Source organism: Lissotriton helveticus, chromosome 4_1 (assembly GCF_964261635.1).
Source record: "Lissotriton helveticus chromosome 4_1, aLisHel1.1, whole genome shotgun sequence".
NCBI classification, from domain to species: Eukaryota; Metazoa; Chordata; class Amphibia; order Caudata; family Salamandridae; genus Lissotriton; species Lissotriton helveticus.
In genome coordinates, this window is record NC_136063.1 from 293,172,114 (window position 1) to 293,198,598 (window position 26,485).

General features: G+C 44.8%; 1 protein-coding gene across 1 annotated transcript in view; it reads right to left on the reverse strand.

The window, feature by feature from the left end:
• Window positions 1-26,485, reverse strand: part of FER1L6 (fer-1 like family member 6) — a 777,028-nt gene that overhangs the window by 126,002 nt on the left and 624,541 nt on the right. The window contains exons 33-36 of the mRNA XM_078686795.1: window positions 26,227-26,397; window positions 19,496-19,650; window positions 10,805-10,947; window positions 8,071-8,159 (exon numbers count right to left, since the gene is read on the reverse strand). Coding sequence (XP_078542921.1) covers window positions 8,071-8,159; window positions 10,805-10,947; window positions 19,496-19,650; window positions 26,227-26,397 — 558 coding nt within the window. The remainder of the gene's footprint in view (window positions 1-8,070; window positions 8,160-10,804; window positions 10,948-19,495; window positions 19,651-26,226; window positions 26,398-26,485) is intronic.

The window sequence follows — 26,485 nt, forward strand, 5'->3', positions numbered from 1 at the left end:
GAGGGGTCCAGACAGATCAAGGATGGTTAACGAAGGGAAAAGCCACATGGTTTCTCCCCGACTCTATGGTTCAAGTCATTATTAATACTGCACATAGTCCAGCACATTTAGGAGAAAAAGCTATGTTAGACAGTATCCAGAATATTTGGTTCAACAAGCATTTACGAGCTGCAGCCAAGCAGAAAGTCCGTACCTGTATGATATGTTGTCAGTTTAATCCAGGTAAAAGTGTCCCGGTGGAACAAGGTGGATTCCAGCCCCCTGACCACCCTTTTGAAGTCCTCCAGATGGATTATATTCAGATGGAGCGATGTCGAGGTTTCAAGTATGTCCTCGTAGTTGTATGCGCTTTGTCCAGGTGGACGGAGGCATATCCAGTTCCAGATTACACAGCCGCGACCACTGCCAAGCAGTTGGTTCGTGAGTTCTTCCCCCGTTATGGACTCCCTAGAGTTGTATATTCTGACAACGGCCAGCCATTCTCATCCGAGCTAATGAAACACGTTTCCCTTTTGTTAGGGTACCAGTGGAAGTTCCATTGTGTACGCCATCCTGAAGCAGCCGGTCTCGTAGAGAGACATAATCAGACCCTGAAAATTCGAATTGCAAAGGTTTGTCAAGAGAAAGGTGTGGACTGGCTAATAGCTCTGCCAGTTGCCCTGTTCTATATGCGCATGGTCGCACATTCCAGATCAGGTCTGTCCCCGTATGAGGTCGTTTTCGGCCGCCCCCCTAACATGTGGGGTACTCCTAGACCTCGAAGTATTACCGATGTTTCAAGTAATATGCTGACAGATTACCTAGCTTCCTTGATGTCTGCCCTCAACTCTTGTCGTTCACAGGTTGCCGCCGCATTTCCAGACAATACCGAGGTGGCACCGCATGAAATCGTTCCCGGATCCATGGTCTTAGTGCGAAACTTTGATCGTTCAAGTCCACTGGAGCCTCGCTGGAAGGAGCCCCGACAGGTCCTCCTGGCCACCCGTACAGCCGTGAAGTTGGAGGGACGCAAAGGCTGGGTGCATCTTTCGCACATCAAGAAATTTTATGGATTGAAACCAGTTTCAAAGAACATTTCCGAGGATTTAAAGGACTGCCAAAGTACTATTCTTAAGGACTGTCCCGCAAAAGACAATGATATTGCACCCTCCCTGTTAGAGACAACTCCGCAACAGGAGTATAAATTAAAACTAAGGTCTAGTAAAATAAGTCAGCCAGTTTGATTGTCTAAGTCCTCCCCTAGGTGAAACGGTTAGACCGGTTTCTGACATGTATAAAATAGACCCCCATAGTGAGAGAGTTAGTCAAAACTCAATCCGATGTATCGTTTTTCTAAGTTTCATATTATTTCTCAGCATTATGATTTCCTGCACCAGTTATGCATTTTATCTGTATTTTCCAGTTTCTCATGTAAATAAGTCTTCTAATGTTACAGTAGAGCACACGTTTAGTGATCTGCCTCCTCATGAACTCTCTTACCGCCTCGCTATGCGTAACAATTCTTTTATCCACATGTTACATTATTCACACCAGACCAGCAATGCCACTAATTGTTGGGTGTGTGGTCGACTCCCCCCTTTCCAGACACCGAAGGGAGTTCTGCCACTCTTTCCTTATCCATTTTCTCATAATGGTTTGTGTGGAGCATGGTCCACGTTAACGTCATCCTCAACAGATATGTCTTTCCTTAACAGTACATGTTTCCCAGACAAGCAAGGTCTTCCCCACAGAACAGGGTTAGATCTAGAAAACGAAGTTTACAATCTAGGTAATTATTCTTCGACTTTTATGGTCCTGAATGTTCAGTCTGATACTACTCCAGACTTACCTGCTATTTCGGTACTACCAGTCAAAGGCGAATTATGTGTCCGAAATAATGGTTCCGTACATGTAGGACATAGTGATTGTACTACTATTGTCAAGTACAGTGACAGTGGGAAATCTATTTTCAAAGCTTCACGTCATTCTTATTTTATTTGTGGTCAGACCGCATATGTTCGTCTGCCCCTCGATTGGGAGGGAACCTGTTACATTGCCTTCCTACTGCCACCAGTTTTCCTAGCCCCATCTGATTATCATAGAAACACACATCTAGTACACCTTAGACATAGAAGGGAGATTGAGTCCCCAATTGTCGATTATACTGAAACTGCTCTAGAACAATATACAGATTTCAATAGAGGTTTCTTCTTCTTTATAGGACCTATCCAGAATAGTAAGTTAATTCGTAGGTTAACCAGAACCCTTGAAGCTGTAGTAAATGAGACTGCCTCTGCTCTAGGTAACTTAACCGAAGAGCAATCTGCTATGAGATTTGTCGTGCTCCAGAATCGTCTCGTCCTTGACGTCATATTGGCCGATAGGGGCGGGGCCTGTAGAGTCATCGGATCTAGTTGCTGCATTTTCATTCCAAATAACGCACCGTCTGTTTATTCAGCTATAACCAGACTCCATAAAATTGCCCATCTGTTACACCAAGACCCAGGCACCTGGACATGGTCCGGTTGGTTCTGGAATATAATTTCCGCTTGGGGATGGAAAGTCTTGTCCTTTCTAGGTATTGCAGTAGCGATCATATTCAGCTGCTGCCTCTGTATACAATGTGGCCCTGCGATTTGCGGCATTTGTGCTACCTCTTGTATTCCTAGTCCCAAGTCCCGTTCTAAAACCCGTTCCCAGAAAATTCGAGACGAACAATTGATGCTGTATGAAATGATAGATGGTATCATGAATATTGATGTTTCCTGATGGAAACGTAGTGACAAGGAGGGAATGTGGAAAAGTAAATTTTGCCATGTTCTGTGTCCCTACGTGTCATCCATCATATGTTATGTGTGCATGATTGATATGCATATGTATTCACCATGTTCGATTAAAGACGCAATTATAGTTGTGTCCATCTCTAGTATGCCAGTTTCCAGTTCTCGTGAATACTACGAATATCAGGCCTATTTAAAGTTACGTTGCCACGTTTCTCAGTGTGCACGTTATTCCATTGTAAAGTCCCCGTTTCTAGGCCTCAAAAGGGCCCGGACACCAGATTCAGCTCCTGTCTCCTGAAGCCCTCGCTGAGGAGCGATACAGCCCCCACCTGTATCCCTGACCCTTCACTTACTTCCTGCCTCACAGTGCCCGGTTCAGCCTGGCTCTGCCTCTGAGTCTGCCAAGAGTATGTTATGATTCTAGTTATCAGTCCAGCCCTCCTTCTCTGCATTCTTAAGCTACTGAACCGCATCAATAGTTTCCGTCATTGTCTAGCCTCTACGTCTCCATGTAAGAGAAATACTGTATTTATGGTCATTTAATATTCTTCATCACGCACTACATGTAGAATAATGCATGCTCCAGTCTTAGAATCAAGTTAGCCTTTCCCCTCCTGACTTCTAGTTTATATCAACATGTTCTCTAAACATCAGATACTAGATACTGTTTAGGTACATGTCGCCCTGACTCTCCAGACTTCAGTCTCTGCTCCTAGCACAGAGTTCGTAGCCCCCAGCTTCTCCTAGTAACACATCATTGCCAGCTTGCGCGCACCATCAGGTTAGAGGTCCCGGCTCCTTAGGTAGCCCCCTCCATGTTTCCGCCCCATTTATGACATATTCTGTTACGTTTGCATCACATGTCTATGTATACGCCCCTGTTACACCCATTTTCACCCTTATCTTTCGCGACTGCTATTGACCACACCCACTGCTCCGCCTATCATATGTATTGTAATGCAACTGTTTTAGTATATATGTTCGTGTATTGTTATTAAAATGTTAGCGCGCTCATCCCAGATCCTGCCCGGCAGCTGTCGGGGCCCCCCTGTCGGGCCCTGCCATCCTATTCCTGTGCAGGTTGTCCTGTTCCTGTCCTTTATGCTGTAATAAACCTGCAAACTCCTACTACCTCGAATCTTGACTCTTATTTATTGAGCTATCTGTTATTCATTTATCCATTCAAAAATAGAGGTATTATTTATTTATTTACCACAAGGCGGAGGTGAGTGGGGAGAAAATTCCAGGTCTTGGCCGCCAGGTAGGAGAAGGATCTTCCTCCCATGGTGGATCTGTGGAGGCGCGGAACTGCGGCAAGAGCTTGATTGGAGGATCTTAGTTGGTGGGTGGGTGTGTAGAAGGACAGTCTTAGAGCCAATGCAGCTCCACTCTGCAAACTGCTTAACCCCCCCCCCCCCCCCCCCCCCCAAATGTGGCTCTAGTAGCGCCTCTGCTCAGTGTGAAAGGTCTCTGTGCCTAAGGGTGGTTGATGTAAAGCCTCCTCAATCACACTGAGTCGGGTACTTCAACGTGCTACTGCCCATTAGTAAACAGACGCCATTTTCGGCTCTGGGTGCTCAGTTGATGTCCACTGAAAGGTGAATGCAGACACTTTTTGCAGCAACACTGAACTGAGTAAACCTGATACTTCCATCGTTTGTAACTGAATATGCTGCTCGTGCCTAAACACGCGCAGGGTTTCTGTAAATCATACGTGACGTTCTTTATTAAAGACATTTGTAATGTTGTTCTACAGCGATTAACCCCTGACTTTCTGTGAGCGGTGTCATCAGTTATTGTCAACCCTGCAACGTGCGCGGGTTTCTTTCTGCCTAGTAGCGCCTTGAAGGGATCACCTGGACAGGAGGTGGGCGCAGCGCCAGTGGCTGTGACCCATGGGCGCTGCTAAGAATGTATCGAGTCAATAAGCCATTCAATATTAAGACAATAAACTACTGTTCAGATTTCGTATGCGAAATGTTGTCAGTTGGACAAAGGTGTGTTAGTTCATTTGTGTACTAAGACTCACTGTTGCTACTTTGCCTACGACTGGTGTGATCCCTAAATAGTTTGCCATTGACGGGCCACGCTAATGAAACAGAACTATCTCTGTTGAATGTACAGAAACACAAAGCAGGAATATTAGCTACACCTCAGGTATAATGCATTTTAATGTTAATATGGATTGTGTCTCATAGAAATGGTTAAAATGATCCCGTGAAAGGTTTAAATAAATACAGTTTCTCATTATGCACATGACATTTACAGCCAATTGAGTCTCGGGAGAAGGAATACATATTTTATACCATTAGGCACAAAGTTAGCAAGTTTTTTTCCCTGTCAAGCAGGATTCTGATCGTGGACATGCGAGTATTGTTTGCAAAAAAAAAAGTTTTTTGCATATTTTTAATTTGACTTTGACATTAACAGACTGCCACTGCTATCAATGACCTTTGTGAAAGGGTGTATTATTTCTCCATCTTAAATGTCACGACTGGGAGATTTAGGACTATTACAAAAAGAATTATGATGCTAAAACTCTTTTTTCCATCCCATTATATTGCTCAGTGAGTTAATTGCTAATGCTGAGTGCAGCCTGCATGTTATCGGTTCACATTTCAGTTTAAGTCGACTTAGCCTTTCATTCTCCAGAGTTGATGAACTGAGTTCCTTTTAATTAGGTTATAATTGTGCAGCACCGCAAAAATGGAAACAATGTTATACTAAGAAATATATGCAACCATCATTTGAAATGATTTTTAGTTTTGCAAGTGACTCAAATTTGACCTCATAGGAGGCTCTAAGTCCATCTCAGTAAATCTGAATCCCAGCCGTCTGGCAATATGGCCTTGGTGTTTCCATAACACACATATGTTTGCCCTGTTCCCTCCATTCATTTTATATGAATGCACTAGTGCATGTTTTGCACTGGAATAATTACAACTGGGTCTTCCCTCATTTGCATGGGGATACTTTTCCTTTGCGCCTGCTCCGTATTACAGATGTGGGCACAGAGACAAGGAAGCTCTCAGGAGGTATATTGACTGTGCATAACATAGAGGTGGCACACAGGCCACCGGGGTATCTCTAGGGAGAGAGATATGGGGTCAGAGGGAAGCCACAGGCACCCCACTGCAGAGAGATGCAGTAAAGCCTTGCACCTGCCGTATAATGCACTCCACCCTCTTCAGGTAGAAACCAAGAAGCCAGTCCACCTCCAGTGAAATTCAAAGCCACGGATTGAAACCGCAGCCCTTTCATTCACTAATGCGCTAATCAAAGCGCAGGAGTGAGCGGCAGGGTTCACGCCTGCACTAGAGACAGCACATCTTTTGTGTGTGTGATTGAATGAATGCTCTGTTGCTGTCTGCCAGGTTCACCTGTTAAGGGTGTGCCCCAGTGCAAACCGAGACAGTGCACTGAAGGCATAATTTGAACCAGGGCCAGCTTTAGGGCAGTGCGACTGGTGCGGCTGCACTGGGTGCTGACCTGTGGAGGGGGCGCTAAACTCAGGGGGTGGGGGGAGCGCTGTGTTTAGCCATAACTTATGATTGGAGAGATGACGGGCACGTTAGCCCGTGGTAGTGAGATCATCTGAAGAGTCAGTCATGTGGTGTAGGGGGCACCAAAAATGATTGTCGCACTGGGCCGCCACCAGCTCTAAAGCCGGCCCTGATTCGAACCTTGGTTTTCTGGTATCTGCTGCGGTTCTGGTCCTCTGAACAGCCTCAGCATCATTTACTCGGGTTAAAAGGATATGCACTTTATTTACAAATGGCCATTCCTGCCACTGTGGTATGTCAGGTGTCTTTAAGTAGGGCCCTTGTGCAGCTGCACAGAATACTGATTTGGTAGAAGTGAAGGATATATTGCGGACCCCTTCCAAAACATGGCCTGTGAATTTAGATGACTCGCTTTCCCTTTTGCAGGACAGTCCTGTTGAGGGACTTACACCAGCTGAGTTAAATGTAATGGATCCTGAAGAGTGTACCTTTCTAACGGGAACGCATCAAAACTAAATTTCATAAGCAACAAAAGAAATGGTGGAACGGACAGAAAGATGTCAAAGTCAGACCTCCAGCCGGCACTTATCAAGGTGATGTCTTTTTACTTACTTCGTAAAGTCTGTTTCCCATAAGTAGAATTGGAGTAACTTAAAATAACAAGTTTAGAGGGTAAAAACGAATCTGTGCCGCAGAGGAAGAAACACAACCGGTCCCAGCAGGGAAGCAACTTGGTACCCGAAGGGTGGGTTGTCTGTTTGACCTAGCAATGGACTGACCCCAAGATGGCTGCTTAGCAAGATGGCGGATTTTGTTGTTAAGAATGTGAGTTTGGGGTGGGCAGGCTGTCACTATGTAATGAAAGACAGTGAACCTGCTCTGGTAGGGTCAGACTCGCGCTCGAGTCCTGACAAATGCAGAAAAAGTGAAGCAATGGACAAGCCGGGAGTGGGTGAGGTGTGGTAGTGAATGGATGAGAGCGCTGGCAAGAGGGAAGACTAGTTATATCACATGGAGCGGTGGAAGAGAACTGAAAATAAGTCTCTATAGGTCTCAGTGGAAGGATAGAAGCCTTCCAATCAGAGCTGGAGCTGAGAAGATCTGCTCCAGGAGCAGAACAAAACCACGAAAAGGGAGGAAAGCCATCGACTAGGGAGCAGGGGCCTGACCCAAAGCCTATTTCGTATACTGTACTGAATTGTATTGTAGGCACTAGGTGCTCACTCAACAACATACAGCTAAAGGTCTCTGTCGGCAAGACCCAAAAGAGATTGCTTGCTGTACAGAATGCGAGTATGAGCTAAACAACTGAATGTAACAAAAGGTGTGATGATTATGGGCACTTTCCAGCGTAAACTTGTCACTCGTGCCTTGCAATCGAAGCACTTACTAAGCACTTAGAAGTAATAAAAACAAACATCAGATAACATGAGGGGCGAGATGTTTGCTCTTGTGAAGCTGGCTGTATGCGCTGCTGTTAGTGACAGAAGCTCTGGCCGGCTGCTGGAGTGTCAAGATAACAAGCTCAGCCAGGCATCCAGTTGACAGTGTTGAACTACAAACTCCTCATCATTAATTCATTACGGCCTTCTAAAACCAAACACCCGTGCGTCAACCCACAAACTATTAACATAAAATGTTAGTAGCATTATATGAGTAGTCAATTAACTACTCGTGTTAACTTGTATCCCAAGAGCAATAACTAGCTTCATCCTGATTTAAAATCAATTCAAAGAACAGCAAAGAACATTTATGCACAGTCCTTAAAGGATGATATGAACAAGCTTAATAAGTAAACAGATTACCCTTTGGGCTTTCTGGGTGAAATGTCAACGGGAGGACCGGGTAGAGGCATATCCGTGGGAAACATGTCAATCCACATCTGCACCCGGCCCTTTTTAAAAGAAAAACAGATGTGAATGTCATACAAAGAGTACACTGTAAAACCAAATAGAATTGTTGATTTAGAAAGATGAAACGAGATCTAGAAAGTAATTTACTGAACATTGCAAGTGTTAAATATTAATTTTAGATTTTAGTTTTATTTGTGTATCTTTTTATTTATTTCTTCTGTAAACCAATACCAGGAAAAATCCTCGTTTCTTGCTGTCAATAGTAATAACAGTAGTCATTTTGTTTTTGTTGTTTATTTGTGCCCTAAAAATGGCTTACTGATTTATTGTACCACATTTACAAAAGACCAAACACTTTTTAATGTCTATGAAACCTTAGAATACCACAATCTATAAAAGTAAAATCAATGCTAGATGCAAAGCAATCTCTGGAAAAAACATGGCGATGCAAATCAGTTTGCTATTTCATTTCAGTTAGTTTGTATGCCACTATAATCAGATCAAAAGGATCGCCCTTCAAAAACATTGCATTCATTGCCTACCTCTACATCATTAAGGTAGATATACATTTGTTTTTTTTAACTCCACATCCAATTACAATACAGAAGTAGTTGATGTAGTGGATGCTATATTTTTGTCATGTGATTTATTACTTGCAATATAGTGACCATCTCCATCTTTCTGTCTTTACATAAGTGTAAGTTAATCTATCATGTTCCCTATGTATATTTAATTGGATTTGAAGAAAACAAGAACACAAAAGGGTACTGGAAGGAGTGCTTGCAAATTGTCTAAACCACTGATAATCGCTCTGAGTAGCATTCAAACCCACAACGCCACTCTAGACAGAGAACCTCCTAGTGCAAATCAGGACTGACCATGATCCTCATGTAAACAGTTCATACTCAGGGCCGGACTGGCCTTAGCTGGCATCAGGCGTTTCCCCGGGTGGGCCGCTAGTCTGGGGGCCGGTTTTCGCCCCCTGGGGGCTGTTTATGTTACCGGGGGTCAGCAATATCGGCCCCCTGCAACAAAATCGTCCGAAAGCGGACCTCGCAAACTGCTCGGCTGCAACCCCCCCCCTCACCCCAGGGGGGCTGGCCAAGCAGTTTGCCAGGGCTGGTTTCGGCTCCCAGTCCGGCCCTGTTCATACTGAACGGCCAAACGAGGTCTAGTTTGTTTTTAACACACAGATGAATATGGAATGATTTCACAGCCACTAACCATAGTTACTACATCACAATGAAGTAAGAGCGGGAATGGGGTCCTCAACCTTTAAAGATTGGTTTGTGGTCAGTAAAACATTGCATACAAATTCCCCATAGAAAACACCTGCTTGAAATACTGGGTCTTTATAAACATCTGGGAGCACTGAGGGAGAAGACTACCCTCTGCCTGATGCTAGAAGGCTTTCTGCTATAGGAACATTGGAGGAATGTGTTCCTTCAAATGAATAGCTGTGCAAAGGGCTTTTGTCCTTAACGTGGGAGAGTCACTTTATTGACCATCACCTCATGGATATTTGAGCAAGGGGTTCCACAATTTCAATCAGAGTTGCAACCACCTTTGAGCCTGGATCAATATGATTGTCAGGTACCGATATCTAATACTTTAACACCAGAAGATACAAATTATCTTTCCACCTGAATTCCTACCCCTGTGACTGTAGTGTTATTGGTGGTTTCTCTGACTTGATTTTTTTTATCATTGTGGTTATTTTGTCCCATTTGTTTTATATACATTTCAACATTTTCCTCCAATATTTTCAGCTCCTTCGGCAATCTTACTTATCCCTTATTTGTATCTTCTTAAAAGGTCCATTGTTTTACTTCTAACTTGGTGTAGATTTTTACATTTTTGGCTTCTTGACTGTATTTTGTTCCATTGCACTTTTACAAATATCACCTCAGCCATTAGCATACCACTCATGTCTAGCTCCCGAAGGCGAGCCAAGCAGTCCATATTTGTGCGCGGGGCTACGAGGCACAGACTTATGAGCTAGTTTCTCAAAGTTCAAGAGACAATTTTGTCTCTGCTAATAGATGTGTGTGTCTGAACCTTTATAGCTGGGCAAGGTAAGAACATGAATTCAGATAAAAAAAAAAAAAATCGCCTTGTGCAGTAAAACCAAGGGTTCCTTCGTGCATGCCACAATCATACCCATTCTCAGAAACTTGTCTGCTGAAAAGGGATTGGTAATTGTTCTACCCATGCCACCTATACCACACTTCCCTAACGCCTTACAGTCTCAGTTTCAGACCTTGGTGGAAGGGTAACGTTAGAGAGAGATATCCTGAATGTTTTGAGGGTGAACGCAGATGGTGGAATTGCACATTGTTTCTACTCAACGTCAAGGTGGAGGCGATTGAGCAACCGCTCGCTTCCCTGTGCCATGAAACAGCAAATTATATCCGTATTTTCTTACAAAAAAACTACAGTTGTTCCAGAAAGAAAACTCTGCAACCCCAGTTTGCTTTAATAATGTGTGAACAACCTCCCCTCCACCTCCGGCGAGCCCCCACACTGCCACAATTCAGGAAGGACCTCAAGACCTGGCTCTTCAGATGACCCCAGCACTCAACAGAGCCGCCACTCCCCCCCAGCGCCTTGAGACCCTCACGGGTGAGTAGTTGCGCCTTACCATCCTGATTGATTCATACAATAAAACAGGCTTTCAGATGTCTACCTGCTCCATGCCCGGCTTGTCTCTGTGGAAGAGAGGTCTAGTTTCAATGTGCTCTGGAACCAGCTGGCAGCCGACTCCAGGAACATTGGTCCAGGAACGCAGAACCTTTAGGGCCAGGTGCTCATAGGATTCCACTTTCTCATCTGTGAGGAAGAGTAATGGAAAAGGAATAGTTTTTTCTAGGATCTTAGTCATCAGGAATAAAGTAATAAGTAATATAGAAAGGCCATTATTGAAAAGAAGGCTTGTGACAGACATGACATTATGTACTTCCTTGTTCATGTTATGATATTAATGAAAGGCGACATTTTGTGAATGGTAGATTTTTAGCAGTAACTAACTACAATATTTTATGAAATGCATAGTACATTTTTTTTTACAAAGTTGAAAAAGGCTCACTGATAGTTAGGAATGCACAAAGAGATCCAGCAATACGCACCCTGGCATCCACTCTTTCATTCACAGTTACAGATATCAATTTTCTCATTTAACCTTGAGTGGGCGATAGTGAAAGGTGGAAACAGTGGCATTGATTTACTAAAATGTGCAAATTTCAAGAGACCCATTACTCAAGGCAGGGGTCTTGAGGAAACATTTTGTTTCTTTCTGAATAACAGTTGCATACATATTAACCCTCCCGATTCAGGCAGGATCCTACGGATTTCAAGAGAGGATATGGCTTAAAGACTAGAGCGGCTGACTTTGAAGCTGGAGAACCAGGTTTGAGTCTGGCGGGAGCCTAAAGCATCCTGTGATTCTGGGCAAATTACTCACTCTCCCCGTTCCTTAAAGTAAATGTGTCCATCTGTAATGCAACTGGTGCTCATGTAAAGTGCTCTGATACCTGCGGGTCGAGTTTGCGTTATATAAAACTACCAAGAAAAAAGGGCTAGTCTCTCGCCTTCCAATTCCTGCATGCAAAATCCTGATTACTCTGCGGGCTTCAGCTGACAGGGCCTGGTATTGTGTAACTCGGAGTATAAACTGCAAGTAACCTGCACCTGCAGGCCAGTGCACAACACTTGCATCACGCTCTCTGCCTGCAATAGCGCTTTCTCCGTGCTTCTGACAGGTAAGAAAAAAAAAAGTACATTTGCATTTCTGATATCCGATCCTTCAGCAGCAGACTTACAAAGCCCATGCATGACAGTAACCTGATTCAGGCCTCAATAAAAGTAAATGGGGGAAATACATTCTCAATTCTTTTCTTCAAAATCTCCCACTTTTTTAGCTAGAATGTTGGCATGTATGCATTTTTTTCACTCTTTCTCTGCCTACCAAAGCGATTTCACTGTGCTCCTGACAGGTAAGGAAAAAACATATATTTGAATGTCTGACATCTGACCCTGCAGCAGCACACTTGCAAGTCCCATACATGACAATAGACCCGATAAGGGCCTCGATAGAAGTCAATGGGAGAATCACATTCTCCGGATTATTTTTTTGAAACCTCCTACTTTCCTCTTCCAAAATGTTGGCATGTATACAGTTGTTTAATTTGTTCTGGTAATATGCCTCTTTTCAAACAAGTGGCATAGATTAGCTGCCTTTCTGGGATTCACAAACATTTTTCCCAACCCCTGGAAGCGGAGAAACAATCTTCGATCGAGCTCCGTGTATGCAGTATGCTGTTAAGTTAAAAAATTTGCCTGACGGATAACCAACCCATTTCCCTTTGTGAAAGACTGATGCAAGACAATAAATACCCAAAACTGGCAGGGAACAGAAATACTTAGAAAGCCCTGGTCCACTTCACATGACTCACACGCATACAGGGGAGACCTAAATCTACCAGTGCAACAGCTGAGCTAATCGATTGGTCCAGTTCCAGTCTGATAATAAATCAAGAGCTGCCCATTGGCAAGGCGTGTTCTATTCTTCGTCAGTGTGCGGACACATTTTCATGAATATGTCTTTCTATGTTCCGGTCCCATTTAGGGCACTGATATGCTATACAACCATGGAGCATTCTGCTTAAGACATTCTTGGGGTTTTAGACAAGATTTTCTTCTCTTGTCCCTCCATGTTTGTGTTTCTAAAAATGTCCAATACCTAAGCAGTTGAATTATCCATTTCATTGTCCACGTTGGATTGTGCTCACTATTTTCTCAGTGGTCAAAACCAGGAGTCACTGTAGCTCAGCTCACTTGAAAGGTATATCCATCCCTCACAGCAGATCCTCATGTTAATGACTGCGACTATGGCCACCATGTTGCCTGACAACCAGACCCTCCTCGCAGCAATGGAACAACAAGGAAGAGTTGTGAGTATAGATTTGGAGAGGGTCAGCTAACTCTTCTAATGCAAGATGTTTAACATACCACAAAGTTGATCCTTCTCTCATTCAGGCAATGCCAACGTGTGAGGGATATGTGAGCAATCTGTTAGGACCCACTGTGACTCGCCATTGTCTTATCTCCTGCTGCTCACTACGAAGAATAAAATACTGTTTACCTTCCTTTAGGCTGTGTGTGGAAGGTTCCTCTACCCCAACTTCTTTTATCACTGTATCAAGGCTCCCAGGTTCCATTGCAGCCATTGAAACTGAAGGCCATAAAGGGTGCACTATAATAGAATATCGCTAAAATGCATGTGTCTGTAGCAATGATAGTTGTTAACGGATTATGCTGTACCCAATCCTGAACAGGGTTGCAGGGAGCTTGCCATAACACAGGAGTGCAACATCCAAATGAGTCGATCCCAATAGTTTGAAGAGGAGATCCCATGTAGTAAACAAAACAATTATTTTCTCTCAGTCCTACAATTCTAAAAATCATCAACAATTGACAGTGTTAGACCTGTCAGCCAAAGTGTGGTCCATCCTCCAAACATTTTGCCTTACTTCACCTTTTTTGCTGATATTGGTTTTTGTTGGCCTTAGGACCCTGCACTTTACCACTGCTGACCACTGCTAAAGTGTGCTACAACACGGCAATATAAGCTTACACCCAAATGGCACCTTTAATTTACTTATAGGTTCCTAGAACAGTGGTAGGACATGTACCCATGGCCTGTAAATTAAATGCTTATAGTGGGACTGAAGCATTTATTGTGCTGCCCACTTAAGTAGCCTTTCAAACATGTCCCACGCCTGTCATTGCAGCCTGTGTGTGTGCAGTTTTAAACTGCCATTTCGACCCGGCAAAATAAACCTTTTTACAGGCCCAAACCTTCTTTTTTAATACACAGAAGTCACCAATAGAATAGGCCATAAACAGCCCACAGGGCAGTGTGCAATGTATTTAAAAAGTTGGGCATGTACTTTTAAGTTTTCCATGTCCTGTTAGTGAAAAACTCCTCAATTTGTTTTTCACTATTGCAAGGCCTACCTCTCCCATAGGTTAACATTGGGTTTCTTTATTACATTCAAGAAGTCAAATTTGGGCTCTAAAGAACTGTAATTTAAATACTTCTTTAACAACAAAGTCAGATTTTAAGTCACAATTCTGAAAACGCCACTTTTAGAAAGTTGGCATTTTTGTTTCCCAACCATTTGGTGCCTGCAGCCTGTAGCCTGGGTAACTCGACTAGGCGTAGCTAGGAGCTGATCTTTGTGTATTGCTCCCAGACAGTGAGACAAAGGGGGAATAGGTGTTGGTAGGATAGGCCATCTCTGACTTAATGGGGGGCAGAGCTGTCACCTACCATACTTGCATATCACAAAGCACACTCACAAAGGGTTTGACACTAGACTTTTGCATCCACAAACAGGCGGGGGCTAGGGTAAGAAGGCAGGGAATTCCAAACAACTCAGGGATGGAAACCTCCAGAACCTTCTCCTCCTTCAAAGGTGGCACAAAGTATAAATATTGGACCATTAGACCCAACTCTTTAGTAAACCTATGGACCTGTGGATACTACAGAAGAAGGACTGATGTGCTGCGCTGCTTTCAGAAGGACTGCAACCCTGCTGCCCTGTTACTTTGCTGTCCTGCTGCCCTGCATGCTCAGAAGGAAGACCGGACCATCACCTTTCATCCCAGGCTGAAGTGACTCCAAAGGTCATCTGACCGACTTCCTGTTCTGAGCTACAGGAACATAAAAAGCTCCAGGCCCCACCCCCCACAGCTGTCCGGCTGCCAGGACCTGCAACATTCCCTGCATCTGGACCTGCCTAAGCTGTTCTGGCATCTGCTGGAGTGAGTTCCTGAATCCCAAGAGGTGCCCCTCAAGTCCTAGCCCCTTGGTGTGGCATTAGTTGAGCTGTCTCCCACAGAAAAGGAGAAATCCTGAGGTTTTGGCCTCTTCGTGACTGCAAACGGCCTGTTCTCGCCAAGATCTAGCCACTCGTGCCACCTACCAATGTGAAGCTCCAACGAACACGACTCCGTCACCGGAAGCACTGACTCACAATATGAGATCTGCACTTCAAGGTACTGCATTGTCAGCCTGCGGTGACTGCCAATGAGAATTTCCAGCAACGACCGACTGTGACACCTGACAGGATCTTCAGGGTACAGTGAAGACCATCCACCAGGGCCAGCCTGCTATTTTTGCTATATCAACGACCATCCACAACTCTCTCCCTGCTCCTTGTGGCCCTCTCCGCCACGAGCTGAAATCTTCAGCTGGACATTTGAAGGTCACTTTTCAGCGGGACTTAGCTGGTTAGTGTATCCGGCCTATGCTACCATCACTGTTGGCCTGAATTTGTGACTTTCACTTGGTCTCGCATGACCAGATAACTGCGAGTGGCACTTTGTGCTTTTAGGCGCTCAACTTACCTGAAATCTTTGAAATTGCATATCTTGGATTCTACTAATTGGATTTTTGTTGTTGGTCTCAAATAATGTATTATATTTTACTCTATTTTTATAAATTGGTGTAGGATTTTTCTTGTGTTGTTCTTTCACCTTATTACTATTTGAACATCTGCATAAATACTTTACACATTACCTCTACGTTAGCCTGACTGCTTTTCTGCAAAGCTACCAGACGGTTAAGCACAGGTTAATTTGGGGTTTGCTTGATAAGAATTGTGGTTGCCACTTGAGTAGGGCTTCACCCACACCCACACCCACACCCCCAAACCAGTAACCCAATTTCAGACAGTAGCTACTAGAGATGAATGAAGAATTACTTGGTCTGGCTGAAGAGGAAGCGCAGGCAGGTACTATCCTATCATGCACTTTAGGTCCCAAAATATAAACCATTTTCACCAAGGTGGCAAAGAACGTTGACACATAAACTTTGAGAAAGTCCAGCTCCCAAGGTGCCAGTTCATTGACTTAGTGCCCCTCTAATAACAAAATCATTCAACAAAGCGATGTCAGATCATTCACAATGTCTTGGATAAGATTTGGATTCTGGAAGGGGGGGGGAGTGACCCACTGGTGCAGGAAAGTCTCCTTTGAGATACCACCATGTTATATTTACAATGGAGTGGTCAGAAGTGTGAAAGGGATGACAGAATCATTGTGGAAACTATGACCAACTTATTTAAGTTTCAGTGTGTGTTGTATTTAAGTCCTTAGGGCAATCTTTCCCATAAAATGGAACTTTTTCTGTCCTTGATGGGCCTTCCCTCCTCCATGGCTGTGCATCCATGAAAGAGGTGCAGTGGCAATTACTTGTCTATTTTTTACTTTCTGTTCTCCCACACTCCCAAGAGCGGCCAATAACAATGTATGCATTGCAGCAAAGGCAGAGGGTTAATGGTCTTAGCTTTGACACAGACCAGATGACATACAGTACTTCCCCTTGTGTGCACTACGTTGAGCGCTACTAAACATGCTAAAATGGTCTCATCTGGAAATAAAACTGTGATCTTCTCTGGAGTTCATATGTTGAAAACACCTTCAGACTTCATGACCAGGGCCGGACTGGCCATAGCGGGCACCTGGCAATCCCCCGGTGTGCCGCATGGATGGGGGTCGGTTTTGGGCCCCTGGGGGCCGTGTTTGTTACAGGGCTGTTTTTTGCAGCATAGCTTCAAAATCGGCCCTGCACCAAAATCGGCCGAAAACTGGCCCCGGCAAAGAGCTCGGCGGCACCTCCAACCACCCCCCCCCCCCGAGTGGGGAGGGGGGCTGGCCGAGCACTTTGCCAGGGCTGGTTGTGGTTCCCAGTCCGGCCCTGTTCATGACACATCTGAAGGCATCACAAACAGGCAGGCTTCACTGCTGAGACGGAAGAGGCAGAGCCGCATTGGGGAACATGGAGTAAGGCAATATTCATTTTGAAGGTTTTGTGCTAGCAAAAGGAGGTTCATTGTACCATCTCCACAGAAGAAGGGCATCCGGTTTCAGTGATGATGACTTACAAACTGCAATCTGTGGAGAACAGTGAAAGTTGAAATGACTGCAGACTAGAGCTATGTCTATTGGGAAGGATGGAATTCATATCAAATAGTTCCCCCAACAACTTTTTACACTCCCTCATGCACCTGAAGACAAAGCACAAAGATTGTAGACACTGCACAGTGGGAGCAGCAACTGAGGGCCTCATTCCAACTTCTGTGCTATTCTAGGTTGTAAAATCACATCCAGAAAATAACAATAGTGTGCGATGTTGTATTTTCCAAATGAATATTTCCACATCATTCCAATGTTCACAGCTCGTACTGGGGATAACACAGACGAACTGCTTATTGAAACATGTTCAGAGATGTGCAGACTCCGTTTTTCCAGTCACAAATAACTCAGGTTTAACCAAAAACCTGGGAATGCATATTAGACCTGTCAGTTACAGTGTTATCTTCCCCCAAACTTTTTCTATTCTTCCTCCGTATTTGCTGGTCTCGTTTGTTCTGGCCTTAGGACTCTGTTCACTTTGCCATTGCCAACCAGTGCTTAAGCACATGTGCTCACTCCTTAAAACATGGGGATCACTGGCTTACGTCCCAATTGGCATATTTAATTTACTTGTCAGTCCATAGTAAAGTGGTACTTCATGTACCCAGAGCCTGCAAATTAAATGCTACTAATGTGTCTGCAGCACCTATAGTGCCAGGCACTTAAGTAGCCCTTTAAACATGTATCAGGCCGGCCACTGCAGCCTACGTGTGCAGTGTTAAACTTCCAATTTGAACTGAAAAATAAAATAAAATCTTCTGTCAGGTCAAAACCTTCCTTTTTAACACATAGTCACCCCTAGGGAAGTCCCTGGACAGCCCAGAGAGCAGGATGCAGTGTATTTAAAATGCTGACAATGTACTTTTAAGTTTTAATGTCCTGCGAGTGAAACCTCTTAAATGTCATTACTGCAAGGTCTACCGCTCCCATAGGATAACATTGGAGTGACCTTATTACATTTAATAAGCTGAAACTTCCATAGGGGAACAGGTAAGCAGTTCATATTGGTGACTGGAATTGTAATGAAAAATCCTCTCTTATGTTGAAGTCAGATTTTTGGTTACAATTTTGAAAATGCCACTTTTAGAAAACTGACATGTTCCTGCCTTAGCCATTTAGTGCCTGTAGCCTGTCTCTGGGTCACATGACTGGGCGTAGCTGAAAGTTGGGCTTCCGAATTCCTTTTAGGCACCCACACACAATAGAGAGTTTAGGTGTGCCTGGAAGAAACATCTCTGGTAGAATGGGAGGGCAGAGCAGGGCGCAGCCCTATTCACACTTGAATAGGCTGTGTCCTGCCTCCATACAAGGGGTTGCCTACCTCCTGTAGTTAGTCTGGACCCAGGGCAGGTGAGTCAGGAAACCTGTGCACTTCAAAGGGAAACATCCAGAAGCTCCTACCACTTCAAAGGAGGCACCAGGTATTAATATTGGATTTCAGACACCAACTCTCCTTACACGTCTAGACCTGTGGAGACTCTGCCTGAAAGAAGGACTATTTTGCTGCTGGAAGGACTGCCACTCTGCTGGACTGCTGCCTTGCTGCCCTCCTGCCTGAGTCAGAGGAATTAGACTTGCACTTGGAACCAGCACTCCCAGAGTGACTCCAATGGCTAGTCTGCTGGCTTCCTGTCAGAGACACAGGGACATAACAGGCTCCCAATCATCTAAACCAGCACCCAGATCCAGCAGGAGCAAGTCCCACACCCCAAGTGGTATCCCTCAGGTCTTGGACCCTTGGTACAGCCTCAGTGGAGCTGAATATAAGGTTTTAGGCTCTTTGTGACAGTGAATGGGCCCGTTTGCATCAAAACCTTGTTGCTCGCACAGCCCGCCAATGCGAAGTTCTTTCAACATCACCCTTCACGCTACAGGATCAACCACTCATGGGAAGTGCCATCGCGAAGCTCCAGCTGAAGTGCCTGTGACAACAACAGGATCTTCGCGCGACAGAGCTGACCGTCTGTGAAATAAGACCTGATCTTCACACTACATCGACAACCATTTGCAAAGCTTCCATGCTTCTTGCTGACCCCACGCAAACAGTACTCCTTGCGCTGGACTGAGAAGGTAGATTTTCAGCAGGACTAACCTGTCCTTTTATCTGACCCATGCTCCTTTGCAGTCGGCCTGAACTTGTAACTTTCTCATGGTCTCGCACAAACAGATAGCCGCGAGTGGCGCTTGGGGCTTTTTGGTGCTATTTTCACTTAAGCATTTTAAAATCGCATATATAGTTTACTGGGGACATAAGGCTACGCACTGTACTGCAACTTATAGTATGTGGCTTCCAGTCAATTCTTGTTCAGTGTTTGGGAGGCAAACCACTTATCTGTTCACTCAGAACATTTCTATGGGAAGAGCTTTGAAGCATTGAAGTCAGGATGTCCATACTTACCATCTTGGTCAAATACTGTCTGCCCGGTGAATACTTTGCTGCCGATTTGAATCTGCCCAGGCCTGAGATGAGGTCCATCTAGTTTGTTGTCCTTGCAGAGTTTTGTCAGTATCTCCAGAGGCTTGGTTGCATCCCGCCAGGCATTGTATCCTTCACTGAAGTTCAAGGAGAAACCAGAAACTGCCATTAAAGACTGATATGTATATACTCAAAGATGGATATTGTTAAAAGGTTCACAATAGGATCCTGCAAAAAAAAAAAAATGCGCAAGCCTTTGCACTTGTCATGACAATATCAATAAAACGGCATTTTGCTGCTAGTGCTTTGTCTGTCTGCCTGCTGCATTTACTGTTCTACAGTAATTGCCATTTGCCCTGTTCTGAAGCATTGTATGTGGCTGCTGGGCACCCCAGAGGACTATGGGTTATATAAATAATGAAATAATGCAAAGGTAAGTGATGCTTAAAAAAAAGCTATCTGTGTCACAACTGTTGCAAAATTAAAGGGTTACTCAGTGCAGGGGCCACCAAGAACATGTATAATAATAATAATACAACTGGACTCAGGTTTATTTCAAGCAGTATGAGTTGGTCAGCGAGAGGCAGGGGCTAGGAAAGACATGTCAGTGGCAAGCAGCAGCACTGTGTTAGCAAAGAAAGACTGTTGTGGGGGAGGAGGTCCAAAGACAACCTAAGGGCAGAGGTTACATGACTTGGCCAGGACACCAGATATTACTTTACACTACAGCGATCCGAGTCTCAAAGAAACCGCAACTACTCACCATTTTGTCCCCCATGTACTTTTGTAGAATGAAAGTGGTGCACATGAGAATGGTTTGTGGAATTCAGTGCTACTGCTATGAGAGTGGCGCAGACTCGATGAAGAGACATTGCAGCCAGAGCTACGCACAGTGTGGTGGTATGAATGACTTGTACTGGGATCAGAAACGATGTGGCTGGTATTCACAGAGGAAAGAATCACACAGAGCTGACCATCATTGCTGGGGAAAAAGCCCAAGGCCAAGCAGGCTTGCTGGGGAACTGTATTTACTCTCCAGCTGTCCATTTGTTCTACTTTGGCACAGCCGAGCACCTCTCATCTTCCCTCATGTTCCCGATGGCATGAAAATCTGCTGCCTGTCGTAAACCGGCACCAGTCCGCGTTGTAAACTGCACCAGACCACATCGAACAGTTTGATGCTTTGCTTTGGTTTTTTAGTCTCTGTATTAGATCTACCAGTGGCATCTGCTGAAACCCTCTAAACAGAAACACGAGGCGCAGAAGCAAGCTCTGTGTCTCTGTTCAGGGCATGCAGCACGTGACTGCAGGTCACACAGAGCCATGAGTTGAGTTTCATGACTCTATGAGGTCAAGCACTCTTCCAAAGGCTGAAAACCTCATATTCAAAGGGAGTGGGGGTGGGAGGCAGCTTGGAATTGACAGGTAGCCCCAGGAACTAAAGGGCTGAAACTGTACATGCCCGAGGCTAATGTGAAAATATGACACCGCATTGCATCATTATTGCACGTTCCCAGGGAACCCCAACTGTTGCAGGCCTGGGCTGGCACCATGTCAGCCCCTAAGATACTGACATTTCTTGCCCATAACTGGTACATGGGCACCAGTGCATGTACATAAGAAAGAAATGACTGACTGCCTGATGTCCATTTTGAGGAGTGTCGCTCTAGGCAGGCAACAGCAATTTGGATGTTAATTGATTTTTGCAATTACCACCTATAGAGCTTCTAAAGATCTGAGGTGCAGCCCATCTTCAGGAACCAGTGCTTGTGAATTCTCCTTAAACATGGTAGAATAGGCTTATACCCAACTTGCATATTTAATATCCTTGTAAGTCCCTAATAAAGTGGCACTACATACTAGTGGGTCTGCAGCACAAACATGTCTCTGGCCTGACATTATAGAGCCTGCATCTGCAATTTTAAACTCTCATGTCGACATGGCAAGATAAACCTTTTTCCAGGCCTAAACATTCCTTCTTAATACATATAAGTCACCCCTAGGGTAATCCCTGGACAGCCCAGAGGGCAGGGTGCAATGTATATAAAAAGTGGGACATGTACTTTTAAGTTTCACGTGTCAAGGTAGTGAAATCTTTTAAATTCGTTTTTTCACTACTGCAAGGTCTACCTCTCAGATTGAATAACATTGGAGTTGCCTTATTACATTTTATAAGTGCAATTTTCAAATGGGAATAGGTACCAAAATCCTGTTTGGTGTCTCTGGAATCCTAACATGATGAAGTGGGATTTTAAACTACAGTTTTGAAAATGCCACTTTTAGTAAGTTGCCATTTTCCTGCCTTAGCCATTTAGTGCCTGAAACCTATACCTAGGTCACATGACTGGGCGTAACTGACAGTTGAGCTTTGTGTATTCCTCCTACACAGCCACACACAATATGGAGCCTTGGTGGGCCATAATTGGCAGGATAGAAGGGAGGGGCTATGCACAGCCCTACTTACACTTTATTAGGCTGTGTTCTGTCTCCACACAAAGGGCTGCATACTCCCTGTAGTTAGTTAGCCAGGACAGGGAAAGCAGGATGTATGGAGACTTCACAGCGAAACCTCTAAAAGCTTCTCTTCCACTTCAAAGGCACAACTGGGTATAAATACTTGACCTCAGACACCAACTATTTAGTACATGTCTGGCTGGACCTCTGGATACGCGGCCAGGAAGTAGGACTACTGTGCTGCTACACGGACTGCCACTCTGCTGGACTGCTGCTCTGAAGGAACTGCTGCCCTGCTGTGCTAACCTGCTCCCTGCTGAACTCTTGCCTGAGGAAGATGAACTGCACCTGCAACTTCACCTTGAACCCAGGACCCCAGAGTGACTACAAGGGCTAGTCTTCTGGCCTCCTGACCTGAGTCTGAGGGACATAAAAGGCTCCCCAGTCAGTTCCTGGATCCAGCTGCAGCATGTTCCTAGCCCTCAAGTGGTGTCTCTCAGGTCCTGGATCCTTGGTGTGGCCCACAAGCTCTTAAATCAAGCTTTTGGTCTTTTTTCAGCTGTGAACGTGCCCGTTTGTACCAAGACTGTGCCGCTCACACCAAAAATCAGCTCGAGCACAGCAGCATTGACAGCCCATGGTGGACCGCCAACACGAAGCTTCAGCACGCCCACCTGCGATGCCCGCCTAGCAGATTGCACCTTACCAACAACTGCCAGTGACGCGCTCTTTGCTCCCCGCGACCCTCTCCAGCAAAAAACAGGACTCGGCACAAAACTTGAGAAGATAAACCTTCAGCTGGACTAACCTGGGACTGTATCCAACCTGCCCTACAGCATGGTCAGCCTGAACTTTTGACTTTGACCCAGTTCAGTGAGACCAGAGAGCTGTGTTTGTTACTTTTTTTGCTTTTAGGTGCTATTTTACAGTTTATTCTTTTAAAAAATCATAACTCCAGTTCAGCTCATTGGATTTTTGTCATTTTGGTCTTGTTTTATTAATTAACTTTTGCTCTATTTTTCTTAGTTGGTCTAGAATCTATTTGTGTGTTTTTTTCGCACTATTTTACTGTTGAAGTTTTGCACAAATACTTTACACATTGCCTCTAAGTTATGCCTGACTGATCTGAGCCAAGCTACCATAGGGTGAACACAGGTTACTTTGGGGTTCACTTGTGCTTTACACTGACAAGGACCGTGGTTGCTGCTTAACCAGGGCTCACACTAGGTCAACCAACAACCCGATTTCTTACATCCAGCTCTTCAGTTGTTTAAGGCATCAATATTGTAGCAAGGTCCTGTGTCACTTTAGCACTTGTAGTGCGCATTCTATGCGCTCAAGCTTCGAGATCGTAAATTGTTTGCTGTGTGTTCTGCTTCTTCCTGTTAAACTAAAACAATGTGTATGGCCCAAAGAAAAGGCAATCATTCCCAAACATGTCTGTTGGAGCCCCAGAAGAGAGAACCATTACAGCACATTGCGTTTTTCTCCCAGAGAGATTTTACATTCCCGTTATGGATTCAGAAGTTGTCTTTTGTCCTGTGTTACAAAACTCAGACACAAGGCCTTCTTCCCCATGATCACCCCTCCAGGCGCAGCGAAAACAAGGAACTAAATATAAGAGCTATGGGATTTCTTCCGCGGTGTGACCATACCAAGGTAGTGTGTGAGGGGTGTAGGAATGCCTACAGCAGGCACTGACGATTGGAGAATGAAATCTGAGTTGGTGTTCCCGCTCCAATTCCCACATGTTTTCCAATACTGTCAAGTGCTGCCTTCATCCTCAATTAACACCTGCATTTAGAACTTGAAACCTCTGAAAGGAAACAGACCGGCACACTGGTTTTCCCAGAGTACTTAGTCCCGATTGGACTGGTCGCTGCCTGTAACTCAACCTAGTCAGTAAGCATCGTGACGCGTTTTTAGAACATATCTGACACTAACTAAATGCAATACATTAGTAAAACCTGTTTGAAAATCAAAACAGCTTTCTCAGTAAGTCCAATTACAATGATAAAGTGAAAACGACCTGGAGCATTCTTCGAAGAATGTGTCATTTCCGAACCTCGACCCAGAAACGAAATTGAAAAAAGAATTGATTTATAAGTGTGTCCGTAATGAGAACAAGCTCATTTACTCACACTGCAGCGGGCATCCAATCATTTTTTACAAATCTTTTCATTAGGCAATTTTATAGACTTAAATTTACAGCATAGCAGACAGTCTGCACGTAGGGTGCGCAGATGACAACACTATCACACAGTACATTCCCATTCAGGAATACCAGTGAAGACAGTGGTGTGTGGCGCCTTGGTTGACATAGGTGTGTAGTCTACAACGTCAGATTGAAGAGAGTGTGCTATTGCTAGGGTAATAAAAAGATAAAACTCATCTCAACCTCAAACTAAAAGGACTAGCCCATACCCGCTCAGGGATCAAGGAGACAGTATGGTACAGTATTAGAGCACGGAAATATCCCTCACCTGAGCTGGAAGGGGTATATTATCAAGAATGGCGTTAAAATTAGCGCCGCTTTAGCGGCAGGAAACTGCTGCTAAAGCGGAGATAATGGGCGTGTTAATATGCCGTAGCGAATTCCAATAGAAGCCCATGTTCACACCGGAGCCTGGGCTTCTATTGGAATTCACAAGGACACATTATCAAGCCCATTAATTTTAACGCCGTGTCTTGATAATATGCCCCGAATGACGGCTCCGTTACTCAAAGACAAAGGTGCATTCAGTAATTAGGAAACCGCGGTTGGGCCCGAGGATGGTTTAGTCAGGGCAGGAGGTTATCATCTCTGAGGAAAGACCTAGATCAGATAACTGAGAGTCCCAGCCGGCAGAGACAGGGTATCTACGCAAGACCCTAATATCCTCGCGGTGCAAGTTAGTGCGCTCAGTCTGAGCCATGTATCCATGGAGTGGGCCCAGGAAGAGAGTTGAGGAGCTAGCAAAAGAGCTAGAACCGTGCAGTTACTGTTTTGGGTGCATCCAGGGCCGGACTGGGTACCAAAGCCGGCCATGGCAAATTGCTCAGCCGCCCCCCCCCCCACACCCCTCCTGCCCCCCACGGGGTGTTGTTGGGTGTGCCACTGAGCTCTTAGCCAGAGAAGGTTTTCTACCGATTTTGTTACAGGGACGATTCCGTCCCTTTAACAAAAACGGACCCAGGGGCCCAAAACCGGCCCCCACCTGTGCGGCACACTGGGTGATTGCCCGGTGCCAGCTACGGCCAGTCCGGCCCTGGGTGCATCTGAACATGTCCAGCAGGTCTAACTCCCATGTGCGCAGCGAGGGGTTCCCCATACAGTGGGCTTAGAGAGTTGTGACACCCAACCAGTGGTGGGAGAGCATGTGGCATGCCCCTAACAAAAGCAGGAAGTCAGCACCTGGCAAAAGGCAGCGGGGACAAGCAGCACCCCTGCGGTGGCTGCAGGCATCCAATCGTACCGCAGCAGACAAAGAATGCTCTTCCTCAGGATGAAATGGTTCTGATAAGATATTATGTGAGTTATTCTAGCGAATATGCGATCACCATATCCTTAATCACTGCTCATCTCCACAGTACTTTCTGAAGTAAAATAAATTGGGGGTCGATTCACAAAGGCATTTTGGAGTATGTAAATTTTTCCTGCAGTGCCTCTTAGATGCCTTTGTGAATTGACCACAAAACCTCTAAAAAGGGAATATTCTGGGAATATTCATATACAATTAGTACAAATAGAAAATATTAAGCCCTGTTGTACTTTTAGAAATCGGGGGTTGGGTGTTTCCGGGCTCATTCACAAATGCATGCAGGGATATGTAAAAGAGTACTCCAGCAGTACTACTTTCCATACGCATAAATGTTTTTGTGAGATGTCAGTCCAGCCAGTCAGTGTTAGTTGTGCCTCGACTTAATCATAAATGTTCTAATACACATTTGGGTCAACTCCTGCTTTGCACATCCCTAAGCAGTCTTTAATGCGTATAATGATGTTTATCCCCAATAGATCCAGGTGAGGTTATTGGCGTAAATACATGTTGTTCTACTTGTAGTTCTGTTTCACTTGTAATTTTAAGAACATTTTTATTGACATGAACAATATAAAATGCGATCTGTTATTTTCCTGTGCATCTGCTGCAAACCCTGGGGCTTATTTACAAGCCCCTTGCGCTGTCAGTGCGTCACTTTTTCCCATTTAAAAAATGACGCCCCAGCGGCTTCTAAATAAGCCCCCCCCTCTTTGCACAGAATCTGCCGCAAGAACTCACATTTCATATTGGCTTTGTAAACCACAGATCGCCCGATGCCTGCTGTAAAATCGATTCTCCAGATCAATTTTCGTTTCTCCGATGAGGTCGTCGCTGCCAATCACGTCATAGTCGTAGATCAGGACCGAGAGGAGAGACTCCTTGGGAAAAGTGGCTTGAAATTCAAACGATCTAGAAAACAGAAATGGGGTGAATTAGTAGAAGTACACTGACGTCATCAGAAGCCAGAAGAGGCGTCTTCAAAGGCGGGGGGTGTTCT